The following is a 15000-nucleotide window of genomic DNA, read 5'->3' as shown; positions in this document are numbered from 1 at the left end:
GAGCAGACGTCTCATATCGCTCGTGAATATTGTTGCTTTTGATGATAATGGTGCGGATCCTGATGAAATTGATTTTGAATTTGATGAAGTAGTGAAGGATGATGAGGATGATGATGATCGTGATGACGTGGAAGAGGTAGAAGGGAATAAGAGGATTATGAGTTTTCTTCTTTTCTTTTGTAGCAAAATACAATGAGAGTCCTGTGGGGCTACGGTAAGACAGACAATGTAAGTGACAACTTGCAACCGGATGGCGTCAAAAGTCTGTATCTGCTTCAAGAACAGTTGCCTGAGCCAGTAATGCCAAACGATACATTTGCTATACAATTCAGAATGAATGATGTAAGAATTTATATTCCTTTTAATTTTTTTAATTAATCAATTTATTTATTTATTCTTTTATTTCAGAATGAATGAAGTAAGAATTCATAATCCTTTTAATATCTTTAATTCATTCATTCATTTTCTATTTATCTGTTTGTAATCCTTTTTACAATACAAAATCGAAACGTGAATTTGACCAACGTAATGGAGATCAGTAAAGTTGACAGGCTAAATAATAATTAAAAAAATACTATTTAACCTCTTCTCTCTTAGGTGATAAACTTCATCCGTAACATTGCCACCATTAGGTGCCTGAATTCCTTCTGTGAAGTCATCTCTGTTCCTTTCGATCTCGGTCTCCGAAAACTTCATTTCTTCCTCAGGTGCTGACCTTTTGCCTCTGATAAAGCTATAAAAACAAAGCGTGATCTACTTTCGAACCCCGTAAAAGTCGAACCTGCATTTTAATACCTACAGTTTTGAAAAAATACATCTGTCATATATCGATGTCGATTCTAAAATATCAAGGGTTGGAAAAATATTTTTGAGGAAGAAGGCGGCGAGCTGGCAGAAACGTTAGCACGCTGTGCGACTTGCGTAGTCGTATTTCGTCTGCCGTTTCGTTCTGAGTTCAAATTCCGCCGAGGTTAACTGTGCTTTTCATCCTTTCGAGGTCGATAAATAAGTACCAGTTACGCACTGGGGTCGATGTAATCGACTTAATCTCTTTGTATGTTCTTGTTTTTTCCCTCTGTGTTTAGCCCCTTGTGAGTAGTAAAGAAATGGGTATTTCTTCTGTCTTTACGTTCTGATTTCAAATTCCACCGAAGTCGACTTTGCCTTTCATCCTTTCCAGCCATTAAATTAAGTACCAGTTGCGCACTGGGATCGATCTAATAGACTGCCCCCTCCCCCACAAGTCGGCCCTTCTACCCTAGGTAGAAAGAATACTTTTGAGTAAGGTCAGATTGGAAATATTCTTTGTCATACAAACCATAACTCAAATAATTAAAAGAAAAACAAAACAAATGACTATAGCTATTTTTTAAAATTCAGTTACTATTTCGATAATAGAAATATATATCTACACCTGTTTACTCGTACTATCAACTAATGGAGACAGTAGAATTTTGGTGTGGGGAGGTTAACATAGCATATCCATTATGGTTCCAATTTTGTGGTTTCTGTATTCAAAACTCATTGTGGGTATCAATCATTGAACACTAATCTACAGACAAATTACAGCGCATCTCCCTGTGCGGCAACGCTTTTTTTTTCATTTTGTCTGCTGGGACAATAAGCCAGTCTAACTTAGAGGAAATTGTACGTTCCAGCACTTAATATAAAGTTGCTTCTAGATGTTGAACTTTTTTGATAAATTTATGGAAAAATTTTACACTAAATTATGTATTTTTCAGCGAGGACTCCATAATAAGCATTATGAAATATAACAGTTGATTAATACTGCCCCAATATTGCAGAAAGCATGAAACTACCTGTTTTATCTTTGAATTTTTTTTCTTTCCCATAATTTTATTGTGCCGAATTCTGAAATCTATAATCTAGCTAACAAGTTAAAGAAGTACACACACGCAGACACATAGTTACATTATCACATGTACTTAAACACGCACACACTAACACCCACGAACGCACGCACACACATACACGCATATACACACATACACAAACAAACACATATTTTCACATGAAGTCGTGCAGATTCTTAAAATGATAATGGAAAAACAACCAAAGCAAAAGTATAATAATATGTGGAATTTGACGATTTATAAGTCTGTTATCAGCATATTGGCATAGAAATAATTTTCTTTTGCCCTTGTTTATAATTTTAACCTTTAAAGGTGTTTTAATATGCTGCCACTTTTTTGATGAAATTTTTTCTGTAAATAAACTTCATTCTATATTAGTAGTAGATATATTATTACCATTCGTTATAAGGACTGGTAATCAGTATAAGCTGTGGTGGAGAAAATTTAATACGTGTGCTGAGGCTAACCAAAGGATGTTATATTTAGATTTATCTGGGGCACTTATATGTACCCATGAATTTGGCTACGGCTTTTTTTCCATGTGCTCATGTAAGGATTTCATTTATTTCTACTGAAGAGGAAAAAATCTATTATGAGATTAATTCCGAAAATGATTCAAAATAGAAATAAGGATCTTTTTAAAAATTTCTGTTGGCTAGCTTTCCTCGATTTAAGCACAACGTATTTCTGTAGTGAGTATATAATATGTGGAAATTGACGATTTAAAAGTCTGTTATCAGCATATTGGCATAGAAATAATTTTCTTTTGCCCTTGTTTATAAGTTTTGTGTATATATATATATAAAGAACAAGCATCTTTCCGTTTCCGCCTACCAGATCCACCCACAAGGCTTTGGTCAGCCCCGACGCTGCAGTAGAAGACGCTTGCCCAAGGTTCCACGCATTGGGACTGAATCCGGAACCATGTGGTTCGGAAGCACGTTTTTCACCATACAGCTTCGCCTGCGCCTATATATATATGTAGGCCATGTGGTAAGAAGCTTACTTCTTAACTACATGGTTCCGGGTTCAGTCCCACTTTGTGGTACTTTACACAAGTGTCTTCTACTGCAGCTTCGGGTCGACAAAAGCTTTGTGAGTGGATCTAGTAGACGGAGACTGAAAAAAGGCTTTCGTATATATATATATGTGTGTGTTTGTATTTATGCATGTGGGTCATTGTGTCTGTGGTTGCCCTCTCACCATTGCTTGACAGGCGATGTTGGTGTGTTTTCGTTTCCGTATGCTAGCTGTTCGGCAAAAGAGAACGATAGAATAATTACTAGGCTTACAAAGAATAAGTTTTGGGGTCGATTTCTTCGACTAAAAACCCTTTAAGGAGGTGCTCCACTATAGCCACAGTCAAATGAATGAAATAAAAGCCTAAGAGAATATATTTTAATCATTACAAAGATCCTAAATTGTTTTCATCATTATTTTATTATAACTGTTTTAAAATTGATTTCAGACTCGAATTCCAAAGTCAAAAACTACTTATTGGTGTAAAACGTTTGAAACACCACAACTTGACGAGCAAGTACATGCTATTGTGGTATGTATTTTGTTTCTTTACCTATTCGATATTTTCATGATAAGTTCCATGTATTTGCTTGCACCTCCTTTCTCTTCTTACAACCCTTCTAAAATGTCAGCTAATGAAGATCTAACATTAATTTGATAAATGCTGAGCACTCGATCATATAGTTAAGATGACTGACAACTTTCATTAACATCACCTCCTTCATATACTGCTGTTCTTTAACCTTAGGTCATCACTGAGCCTCCAGACCCCGTATGAAACACTTTTCAGCCGAAATTAGATCATCTTGTTTTCAACCTAACCCTTTATATAATTAATACTCTATAGAAATGTAGAGTTCTTTTCTTGTCGATGGCCGTTTCCAGTGGCAATAATCTAGATGCCGAAGGCCGAGGTCCGCTGCTTCATCCTATATTGCAACATGTCAATGAGACGAGCTGCAGGAAGACGTGTCTCATCAAAGACGACCACACCAGTTCACCGGCATTTTCTTCGTCACCGTTACCATTGTACTGTTACCGATGTACTTCAGTAGATGCATCAGACTCAAAGCATACTGGCGTATCATAAGGAAGGGTTTCTGTGATCACCATGGTGTGGGTGCTTGTAGCAGATGGACTTGCTGACTTGCGGCGCCTCTCTCTTCTATATCAAGTGGAAAAGCATGTGCTCCATTCCTAAAAAATGTTCCTTGGGACAAGTTACGACGGTCAGACTGTAGTGCACCATCAACACTTCTATCCTTCCTCTCAGTTCATTTGTGAATGAGATTGGCCAACGGACACTCGATCCTTTCCTAGTTCCTTCCCACCTAGATGTTTACTCTGAACCAGACACTGAACGCTTTCCTTACACCATCGGTCCAGCAACACAGCTTGTTGGTGTGCACATGACTTGATATGCATTTGATATGCATTTGCCATTCTAAGCACCCACCCAAAGGCAGATCTATTCCGATCCGCTGTACGGTGAATTGTGGGTGGAAGTTGTATATAGATCTACCGAGATCACATAGGTTTTCACTTTAACGATTACATTATGCAGGACAAGCGCCAATCGCTGGGCAAGAAGCTTTACCAAATTGTTTTGAGCAGAGTTATGGGTCTGAAATAATAATAATAATGATAATGATGATGATAATAATAATAATAATAATAATAATAATAATAATAATAATTACTGACGGCTGGACGTGACAGAGGCTGGACGTGTTCTTCGCTGCTCTGACCTGTCAGCAGTTAACCCAGGAGGACAACTGAAAAAACAACTGTAAAAAACTGGAAGATCTACTGTTTTCTGTGAGTAATTTGAATTTCCCTCAAAATAAGTTAAGGAACTTACATATCTACAGCTTTGGACATACAAACGAACACCTAACAAAAATTTGGAAACATAAATATCTCCAATTTGGCGTGAACATTTTGTCGTCCCTTCTTCATTGACTATCAGAATATGTAAAACTGCCTTTTATTGTAACAACACACTTAAAACACAACGATAATAAATTATGGAAGTAAGCACCTACTAATATATACATATTGCACAACAACAAAAACTGTAAACCACAGCAAAACTTTTTAAAATAAAAGAAAAATTCCAAAAGAAAAACAAATTCAGAAATTCAAAAATCCAACAAGGTGAACCTGCTCTTCCTCCTACTGTTCCCAAAGACTGGAATATCTACAATTCCCTGTAAATATTTTAAATCTCCCTCAAAAAAAGAAGTTAGGGACCTTACATACCTACAGCTATCGAACACACAAACGGTCAGCTTAAAATACAAGAGGAAAAAAAATCTTTAATATCTACAACTAATGTGCGACAACGTATCCTTTCCTCTCTCCCTGAGTATTCGAAAATGTAAATATCATCCTCCTTTTTATTCTAAGAACACTACCATTCTCCCTGTGCAGTCATACAAAAGACCATATTTAGTAAATCTTAGAACTTTACTAGCCACAACTTGTTTTCTTTTCTTTTTGACTCTCCCTGAGCATCCGAAAATGTAAACATTCTTCCCATTGCAAGTTTCGACCTTAAAGAATATCTGTTTAATCCATTGAAACTTTTTGAAATACAAACAGAAAAATATTATTTCAACAAAATAGAGCTGCCTTTAACTTAGAAAAATTTGTATTTTTTAACCAAAAATTCGGATGCGAGAGAACTGGGTTCACTTTTGTAAAAATCAATATTAATAAAATTACAAGATTAAAAATTTTAATTTCTTTCAGTTTTCTCCTTACATCCAAGAAGGAAATGAAGCTTTTGTTCACCATATCGTAGTATATGGCTGCTACAGAAACACTACGAAAGGAAATAATAATGAATATGATGGAAAATGCTATTCAGAAAATATGCCGATTGACTGGAACAACTGTATCGAAGTTGTTTTCGGATGGGCAATTGGAGGCTCGGTAAGTTACATTACAACATAATATTTGTAAAAATCCTTTTGGTACTGTTCCAATTTCTTCGATCAAAGTTGAAATGTCCGAGTGGTTGTGGAGTAGAAAATGTATGCAGTTAGACGAAAGTATGCTGTGGTAACCTTGATAAAATACACAGCAAAGAGTGCATTTGCAGGTCAGTGACTGTAACAGGATGGTGAGTGAATATTTGTCGAGGAGTCGGATAGTCTTCTTTTAAATGAAGTCGGATATCTATAAATCTTTGATAATCAGTTAAATAGAATGCGACTTGATAGAATACTGGCTGTCTTAAATTCAATTGTGTAATGATTAAGGCGAAGATATTATAAAAAAAATAAATAAAGAGGTTTATGTTAGTGAGATGTAAGGAAAAAAAAATTAAAGTTTAAGGCAGACATTTTCTCCGTGGCAGAAATGTTAGCACGCCAGGCGAAATGCTTAGCAGTATTTCATCTGCCACTACGTTCTGTGTTCAAATTCCGCCGAGGTCGACTTTGCCTTTCATTCTTTCGGGGTCGATAAATTAAGTACCAGTCACGCACTGGAGTCGATATCATCGACTTAATCCGTTTGTCTGTCTTTGTTTGTCCTCTCTGTGTTTAGCCCCTTGTGGGTAGTAAAGAAATAGATATACCGTTGATAACACTAACAGCAGTCTTAACATAACTGCCTGTATCCAAACTGACGCCTATCCCCATAAAACACCACTGGTTTCACAAGACGAATACTAGATATATTTTCTTGAATTTGTGAGTTCTTTAAATAGGTTAATATTCCTTGTTGTTACTCGGGTAACTTTAGTGGTGACTTTTCTATATTGTTGATATTGCCCGACAACATTGAAGTGATACGTTACACAAGTGTAGTGTAATACATTTAGTTTGTAAGTACGACTTTTATCTGGCTAAGGCATTTTGGAGATGTTTGATCCAAGGTAGGTACATGTGCACCGCTGGAGCATTTGTAATGATACAGGGACCATTTACTTGAGGTTTTAAGCTTCTTCGGAAAGTAGACAAATTTACATTAAGTTCTGATGATCCTAGTGTCTTTATATGTTGAAATGTCCTTTCCATTTTATACTTCAAAATTTTTGACACTTTGAGAATATTTCTAACAACGAAAATGGGGATGAATTCTATGCAAATTCCTCATTATAGTAAATCTACTCTTTCATGAGTGTGCGAATATGTCTGTGTGATGTGTGATGTGAATATGTCTGTGTGATGTGTATATGTGTGTATATCTGTATATGAATGATGGATAGACAGACTGACAAGCACACAGACACATAGACAGATAGACAGACACATAAACAGACAGACAGACAGACATATTATAGATAGATAAATTGAGGGAGAGAGAAATAATACGAGAGAAACCTTGAGAGATATATAGATAGAGAGAGAGAGATAGAGGGAGAGAAAATAAAAAGTTGGTTTTGTATTTTTGGTAAATGATAAATGATAACTTTTTACTGGTACTAAAGAATAATAACAACACTATATATATGTCTAGCTACTCTACATTGATAAAGGGCAAATACCCTGAAACATGTCTGCAGATGTCTGACCAGCAAGGGGAAGCGGCTGACCTCCCCTGTTCGAAGGTTATAATGGACACAGATTCGTGTGTCATATAGCTAGCTAGAGGTGATGGCCTCTTGGAGCTAATCAGCGGCAGCTTTAGTCTTATATTTATGGACTACCATATTAGCTTGGCGATAACTATTAATATATATATATAATATATATATATATATATATATATATATATATATATATATATATATCACTATCATGTGGCCGACCAGACCATCAGATGTTGCTACACATCGCTGGTCACAATGCGTTCGCATTGTTTTAGCCTTCGAATGACGCCAACAAACTCAAGAAATATAATAGAAAAACATAATATTACAAGCTCGATAGCCAACCGTAGAATTCGTCGTAGCATGTCCGAATGTATTCGGTTTTTCACGCTGACTACTGATAATTTCTTTTATAGATTTTATCCTCAATTGTTAATTTATATTTTCCACCGGAATAGTTCAATACTGAATTTTTATTCCGAATAGACAATTTGTTACCGAAATGCATTGCGAATAAGCCCGCCATTTTCATAGATATGTAAAGATAAACATTCGGACATGCTACGACGAATTCTACGGTTGGCTATCGAGCTTGTAATATGTTTTTCTATTATATTTCTTGAGTTTGTTGCACTGATGAACATAGAAATGCATATTCTGCATTTAATTGCGAAATCACATGTGGTATGTAACTGAATTCTTTTTTAAAATGATGTGTTTTGAAGTTTTGCATTCGGTAAAATTTTGTTTATTTTTAGTAGTTTTGACCGCATTGGTCCCTCTTAGCGTGTTGGTATCTACGAATAGTAGTACCCTCAATATAATATATATATATATATAATATATATATATATATATATATATTATATATATATTATATTATATATAACTTAGAATAACTTAGAAAGGTTTTTGGCCAGTATTGGCCCAGGCCATGTCTAACTTAATAGCACCACCTGGCGAAGTCTTTCAGTTCAGGATTTGGGCACCAAGGCCCATTCGAGCAGAGAGTTATTGTTTGCGGAGACATATCCGGGTGTGGGTGGTTTGTCCGGTACTGTTTGAAGGAATTTGTCCAAAGACTTCTTGAATTTTGTGTGGTCAGTTTCTTTTTTGACGTGTCCTGGTGTAATGTTGAAGAGAGCGAGTCCAATTGAGGTGAAATAGTTGTGCCGTATTGTCGTTATGTGATGCGATTTAGATTTTTGTTGTGGACGGATGGCACGTGGTCCAAGCCTTGGATGCATTTTGAAGGTGATGTCAACATCATTCGGACAGTGCTGATGGAATATTTTCCACATCATACAGATAATGTAGCGTTCACGGCGTCGTTGGAGTGAATACAATTTCAGCTTCTCTAGTCTACCCCAGTAGTCAAGGTCTGACATGCCATCTATCTTTTTTGTGATTGACCTTTGGGAGCTTCAATTCTCATATTTTGTTTTGTGTAGGAGACCACAGTGGACAGCAGTATTCAAGGTGGGGTCGGGCAAAAGTGGAGAAGAGAAGGATAATAGCGTGGGAATCTCTCGACTGGAAGGTTCTGAGAATCCAGGAACACATTCTGCGGGCCATGTCAACTTTGCTGCTTATATGTGTAGCCCAGCTTATGTTGTTGTCCACTGTTACTCCCAGGTCTCTGATGTTATTGGATGCCATGAGAATTTCTCCAGAAGGAAGAGAGTATGGGAGTTTCAGAGCGTCCTCCCTTCCAAAGTATATATATATATATATATATATATATATATATATATATATATATATGCATGTAGATATCTATGTATGTATCTATATATGTATGTATAGCCCTCTCAGATTCGATAAGTCAGGAAATCAGGAAGAAAATGCAGAGTGGGTATGTTATTCGAAGTGTGCAGTATTATACATCCATTGCAGCCGATCTTACCGGTTGCTACCGAACTAGGGGTTCAACGGAGTGTTAGGTAACAGTCAGATTATGTAACCTTGCGCTCTTCAGAGATGGCAGTTATGGAATGAAATATGGCAACTGTTTATTGTTAGAGGCGAACAGACGCATCCGCTTTGTGGTAGCTTCAAAAAGAGATAAAACCAACTGAACAAGAGTTATGCCCACTTGGTACCAAAATACCATATCTGGAGCTGTTGCAAGGTGACAAGAGTTTTCTGGAAAACTGCGTATTGGAAATATATGTATGTTTTATGGTTGATGTTCTTGTAGAAATGGAATGCGTGTAGAGGTATTATATGTGCAGTGTTTTCAGGGGCGGGGGTGCCCAATGGTTGCATACACATCTGTGTTCCTTATTGTGATTTTGCCTTTTATGTTTTTGTTAAAACCGTTTCTTAAATTCTTTGGGACATTTATGTATGGAGGGGGTGTACGTAGGGGTACAATAATCGTGAAAGATTATTGGGAGTGGTGGAAAGGGTCTACTGGGTAGATCCACCGTGTTAGGGTTTATGTGTTTGTGAGTGCGTTTGAGTATGTTCCGATCAAACTCTTTGCTGGATTCTCAGGTATAGATTTTAGGCGGGTCGAAGTTGGGGGACTGATGATTTTAATCATGATGAGGCACACATGTATGATAGGATGTACTTCCTTTCGTGTGGGAAGGGATTAAAAATTTCACTTCTGCCGTTTAGGCGGATGCCTGGGTGCAGTGAGCTCTTTAATAATGCTCTTCTTTTCTCAGCCATGCATGATCGTACTTCCTGCTGCTACTAAAGTATGCTTTTCATTTCTCTAAAATCTTCCACTTTGTCAGTACTCGGTGGTGCTTTGTTTCAACGACCATACAAGGTTGGCAATGTTTGTGATGTTACGTCTCACCGTGATATTGAAGGAGGGCTTGTGGTCGGTATACGTAATTTCGCACGTTTTGCAGCCCATTTGATCCTATTGTTGCTACCTCTGCTTCGTATACGACGATTTCGGTATTGTAGCAGCCGTTTAGTGGACATGTGTTACCCCTACATGAGCATCACACATAGGAAGATGCTGAAACTGGTTTAAAGGCTCGTAAATACCTCTACTTGCAATCATGTACCGCCGGCAGATTGATCAATTCTTCATCCGTGTTCACACAACCTCTCTCTGTTAACCACTGGTGTCTGTCGCTGCTCGCGTCGCCAAGTACGCAAGGAAAAACTTTTCTTCATACTCGCTGACGTGACATCATCTCTCATCGCTTCCAGTCTTCTTTCCACCATACGCCTCCTTATCTAATGATCACTGCTCCCTGTTCTGTCTCGCAATCATCCATCTATCTGGGGGAGGGACGTTCCTCAGAGATCTCCGTAGGGTCTCGGGGCTACGCTTGGGTGTCTCCATTTGTATCAGAATATGGCCTTGTGCGAGACAGACACTTCGGCTTGCCCTACCTTAGGCGTCATGTTATACCAGAAGAGTGCTTCCATAGGGGAGATTCGTCCCCTCTCAGCCATGGCTTTAATCGTACAGTGGTGCTGTTCAACAATCTCATTTCTACCTAGCAGGTATGCAGCTCTGAAAAAGCATCTTGTGCTCCATCTTCCAAGCATCTCTCTCATCAATAGCTCGTCTACAGGACCCATTTTCAAAAACACTGCATCCAGCACCTCTGTAACTTCGGCAGAAGGCTCCGCCCTGATTTCTCTCCATATAGCCATTCGCCCCGGACCGCAGTCGGCCATTGAATGGTACATCTTTCCCCTATAGTGTGTCACATCAATGGCCAGCCTCTTCCATTCTTCATTTACATGAATCAATCGAGTGGCACCTGTTACAGTTCCCCATTATCCTCTGAACGCTCGCTCTGGTGACAACGGGGTCGACAATCCTAGCCAAAAAGATATTGTGCAGCCTTCTTAGTGCTGTGCCCTCCAACCGACAAACCGCTGCCGTCTCACCCGGAACATCCTCTACTGTTTCCAACCAATTCTTTTTCATTCTGTTTAGAACGTTCGCCTTATTCTCTTCCGAGGCATGAACACCATATGCAGTTTCAGGACATAATCGGCAGCTAGCTCCCTCAGGATTCCCAGACGACGCTTGATCACATTTTCCCCGGCCCCTTTCGTGCGAATCCTCTTCCGGTTGGTGATCACTGACTCCACACACACAGGGTACATTTTTTAAAAATTTATTTCTCCTCGCATATTTTTTGAGTGATTGAGTGATTGAGAGAGAGAGAGAGAGAGAGAGAGAGAGAGATAGGTGTGTTATCGGAAAGAGAGAGAGGGAGAGGGAGGAGTGTGTGTTGCTGTGCGTGTACGTATGTGTGTGAGAGAGAGAGAGATGTGTGTGTTACCGGAAAGACAGAGAGAGGGAGAGGGAGGAGTGTGTGTTGCTGTGTGTGTACGTGTGTGAGAGAGAGAGAGAGAGATGGGTGTGTTATCGGAAAGAGAGAGAGGGAGAGGGAGGAGTGTGTGTTGCTGTGTGTGTACGTGTGAGAGAGAGAGAGAGAGATGGGTGTGTTACCGGAAAGAGAGAGAGAGAGAGGGAGGAGTGTGTGTTGCTGTGTGTGTACGTGTGTGTGAGAGAGAGAGAGAGAGAGATGGGTGTGTTACCGGAAAGAGAGAGAGGGAGAGGGAGGAGTGTGTGTTGCTGTGTGTGTACGTGTGTGAGAGAGAGAGAGAAGAGAGAGATGGGTGTGTTACCGGAAAAAGAGAGAGAGAGAGGGAGGAGTGTGTGTTGCTGTGTGTGTACGTGTGTGAGAGAGAGAGAGAGAGAGAGATTGGTGTGTTACCGGAAAGAGAGAGAGGGAGAGGAAGGAGTGTGTGTTGCTGTGTGTGTACGTGTGTGTGAGAGAGAGAGTGAGAGAGAGATGGGTGTGTTATCGGAAAGAGAGAGAGGGAGAGGGAGGAGTGTGTGTTGCTGTGTGTGTACGTGTGTGAGAGAAGAGAGAGAGAGAGAGATTGGTGTGTTACCGGAAAGAGAGACAGGGAGAGGGAGGAGTGTGTGTTGCTGTGTGTGTACGTGTGTGTGAGAGAGAGAGAGAGAGAGAGATGGGTGTGTTACCGGAAAGAGAGAGAGGGAGAGGAAGGAGTGTGTGTTGCTGTATGTGTACATGTGTGTGAGAGAGAGAGTGAGAGAGAGATGGGTGTGTTATCGGAAAGAGAGAGAGAGGGAGAGGGAGGAGCGTGTGTTGCTGTGTGTGTACGTATGTGTGAGAGAGAGACTGAGAGAGAGATGGGTGTGTTACCGGAAAGAGAGAGAGGGAGAGGGAGAAGTGTGTGTTGCTGTGTGTGTACGTGTGGGAGAAAGAGAGAGAGAGAGATGGGTGTGTCACCGGAAAGAGAGAGAGAGAGAGGGAGGAGTGTGTGTTGCTGCGTGTGTACGTGTGTGTGAGAGAAAGAGAGAGAGATGGTGTGTTACCGGAAAGAGAGAGAGGGAGAGGGAGGAGTGTGTGTTGCTGTGTGTGTACGTGTGTGAGAGAGAGAGAGAGAGAGATGGGTGTGTTATCGGAAAGAGAGAGAGGGAGAGGGAGGAGTGTGTGTTGCTGAGTGTGTAAGTGTGTGTGAGAGAGAGAGAGAGAGATGGGTGTGTTACCGGAAAGAGAGAGAGGGAGAGGGAGGAGTGTGTGTTGCTGTGTGTGTACGTGTGTGTGTGAGAGAGAGAGAGAGATGGGTGTGTTACCGGAAAGAGAGAGAGAGGGAGAGGGAGGAGTGTGGGTTGCTGTGTGTGTACGTGTGTGTGAGAGAGAGAGAGAGAGAGAGATGGGTGTGTTACCGGAAAGAGAGAGAGGGAGAGGGAGGAGTGTGTGTTGCTGTGTGTGTACGTGTGTGAGAGAGAGAGAGAGAGAGTGAAGGGGGTGTTACCGGAAAGAGAGAGAGAGGGGGAGGGTGGAGTGTGTGTTGCTGTGTGTGTACGTGTGTGTGTGAGAGAGAGAGAGAGGGGTGTGTTAACGGAAAGAGAGAGAGGGAGAGGAAGGAGTGTGTGTTGCTGTGTGTGTACGTGTGTGTGAGAGAGAGAGAGAGATGGGTGTGTTACCGGAAAAAGAGAGAGAGAGAGGGAGGAGTGTGTGTTGCTGTGTGTGTACGTGTGTGAGAGAGAGAGAGAGAGAGAGATTGGTGTGTTACCGGAAAGAGAGACAGGGAGAGGGAGGAGTGTGTGTTGCTGTGTGTGTACGTGTGTGTGAGAGAGAGAGAGAGAGAGAGATGGGTGTGTTACCGGAAAGAAAGAGAGGGAGAGGAAGGAGTGTGTTGCTGTATGTGTACATGTGTGTGAGAGAGAGAGTGAGAGAGAGATGGGTGTGTTATCGGAAAGAGAGAGAGAGGGAGAGGGAGGAGCGTGTGTTGCAGTGTGTGTACGTATGTGTGAGAGAGAGACTGAGAGAAAGATGGGTGTGTTACCGGAAAGAGAGAGAGGGAGAGGGAGAAGTGTGTGTTGCTGTGTGTGTACGTGTGGGAGAAAGAGAGAGAGAGAGATGGGTGTGTCACCGGAAAGAGAGAGAGAGAGAGGGAGGAGTGTGTGTTGCTGCGTGTGTACGTGTGTGTGAGAGAAAGAGAGAGAGATGGTGTGTTACCGGAAAGAGAGAGAGGGAGAGGGAGGAGTGTGTGTTGCTGTGTGTGTGTACGTGTGTGAGAGAGAGAGAGAGAGAGATGGGTGTGTTATCGGAAAGAGAGAGAGGGAGAGGGAGGAGTGTGTGTTGCTGAGTGTGTAAGTGTGTGTGTGAGAGAGAGAGAGAGAGATGGGTGTGTTACCGGAAAGAGAGAGAGGGAGAGGGAGGAGTGTGGTTGCTGTGTGTTACGTGGTGTGAGAGAGAGAGAGAGAGATGGGTGTGTTACCGGAAAGAGAGAGAGGGAGAGGGAGGAGTGTGTGTTGCTGTGTGTGTACGTGTGTGTGAGAGAGAGAGAGAGAGTGAAGGGGGTGTTACCGGAAAGAGAGAGAGAGGGGGAGGGTGGAGTGTGTGTTGCTGTGTGTGTACGTGTGTGTGTGAGAGAGAGAGAGAGGGGTGTGTTAACGGAAAGAGAGAGAGGGAGAGGAAGGTGTGTGTGTTGCTGTGTGTGTACGTGTGTGTGTGAGAGAGAGAGAGAGAGATGGGTGTGTTACCGGAAAGAGAGAGAGGGAGAGGGAAAAGGGGTGTTTTGCTGTGTGTGTACGTGGGTGTGTGTGAAGAGAGAGAGAGATGGTGTGTTATCGAAAAAAGGAGAGGGAGAGGGAGGAGTGTGTGTTTGCTGTGTGTGTACGTTGGTGGAGAGTGAGAGGAGAGGTGGGTGTGTTATCGGAAAGAGAGAGAGGGAGAGGGAGTGAGTGTGTGTTTGCTGTGTGTGTACGTGTGTGGTGGAGAGAGAGAGAGAGAGATGAGTGTGTTACCCGAAAGAAAGAGAGGGAGAGAAAGGAGTGTGTGTTGCTGTGTGTTACGTGTGTGTGAGAGAGAGAGAGAGAGAGAGATGGGTGTGTTCCCGGAAAGAGAAAGAGAGGGGAGGGAGAGTGTGTGTTGCTGTGTGTGTACGTGTGTCTGAGAGAGAGAGTGATGGGTGTGTTACCTGAAAGAGAGATAGGGAGAGGGAGGGGTGTGTGTTGCTGTGTGTGTACGTGTGTGTGAGAGAGAGAGGAGAGAGATGGGTGTGTTACCGGAAAAGAGAGAGGGAGAGGGA

At 41.2% G+C, this 15000-nt stretch overlaps 1 protein-coding gene across 3 annotated transcripts in view; it reads left to right on the top strand.

Annotated features, from left to right (window-relative positions):
• Positions 1-15000, top strand: part of LOC115214883 (DBH-like monooxygenase protein 1) — a 125610-nt gene that overhangs the window by 77801 nt on the left and 32809 nt on the right. For all 3 annotated transcript variants that reach the window (XM_029783914.2, XM_036505626.1, XM_036505625.1), the window contains exons 3-5: positions 184-342; positions 3343-3426; positions 5649-5831. In XM_029783914.2, the coding sequence (XP_029639774.1) occupies positions 184-342; positions 3343-3426; positions 5649-5831 (426 nt within the window). The remainder of the gene's footprint in view (positions 1-183; positions 343-3342; positions 3427-5648; positions 5832-15000) is intronic.

Source organism: Octopus sinensis, linkage group LG8 (genome assembly GCF_006345805.1).
Source record: "Octopus sinensis linkage group LG8, ASM634580v1, whole genome shotgun sequence".
Taxonomy (NCBI): Eukaryota; Metazoa; Mollusca; class Cephalopoda; order Octopoda; family Octopodidae; genus Octopus; species Octopus sinensis.
The sequence above is the reverse complement of the archived record's forward strand: the minus strand, read 5'-3'. Positions and strand labels throughout refer to the sequence as shown.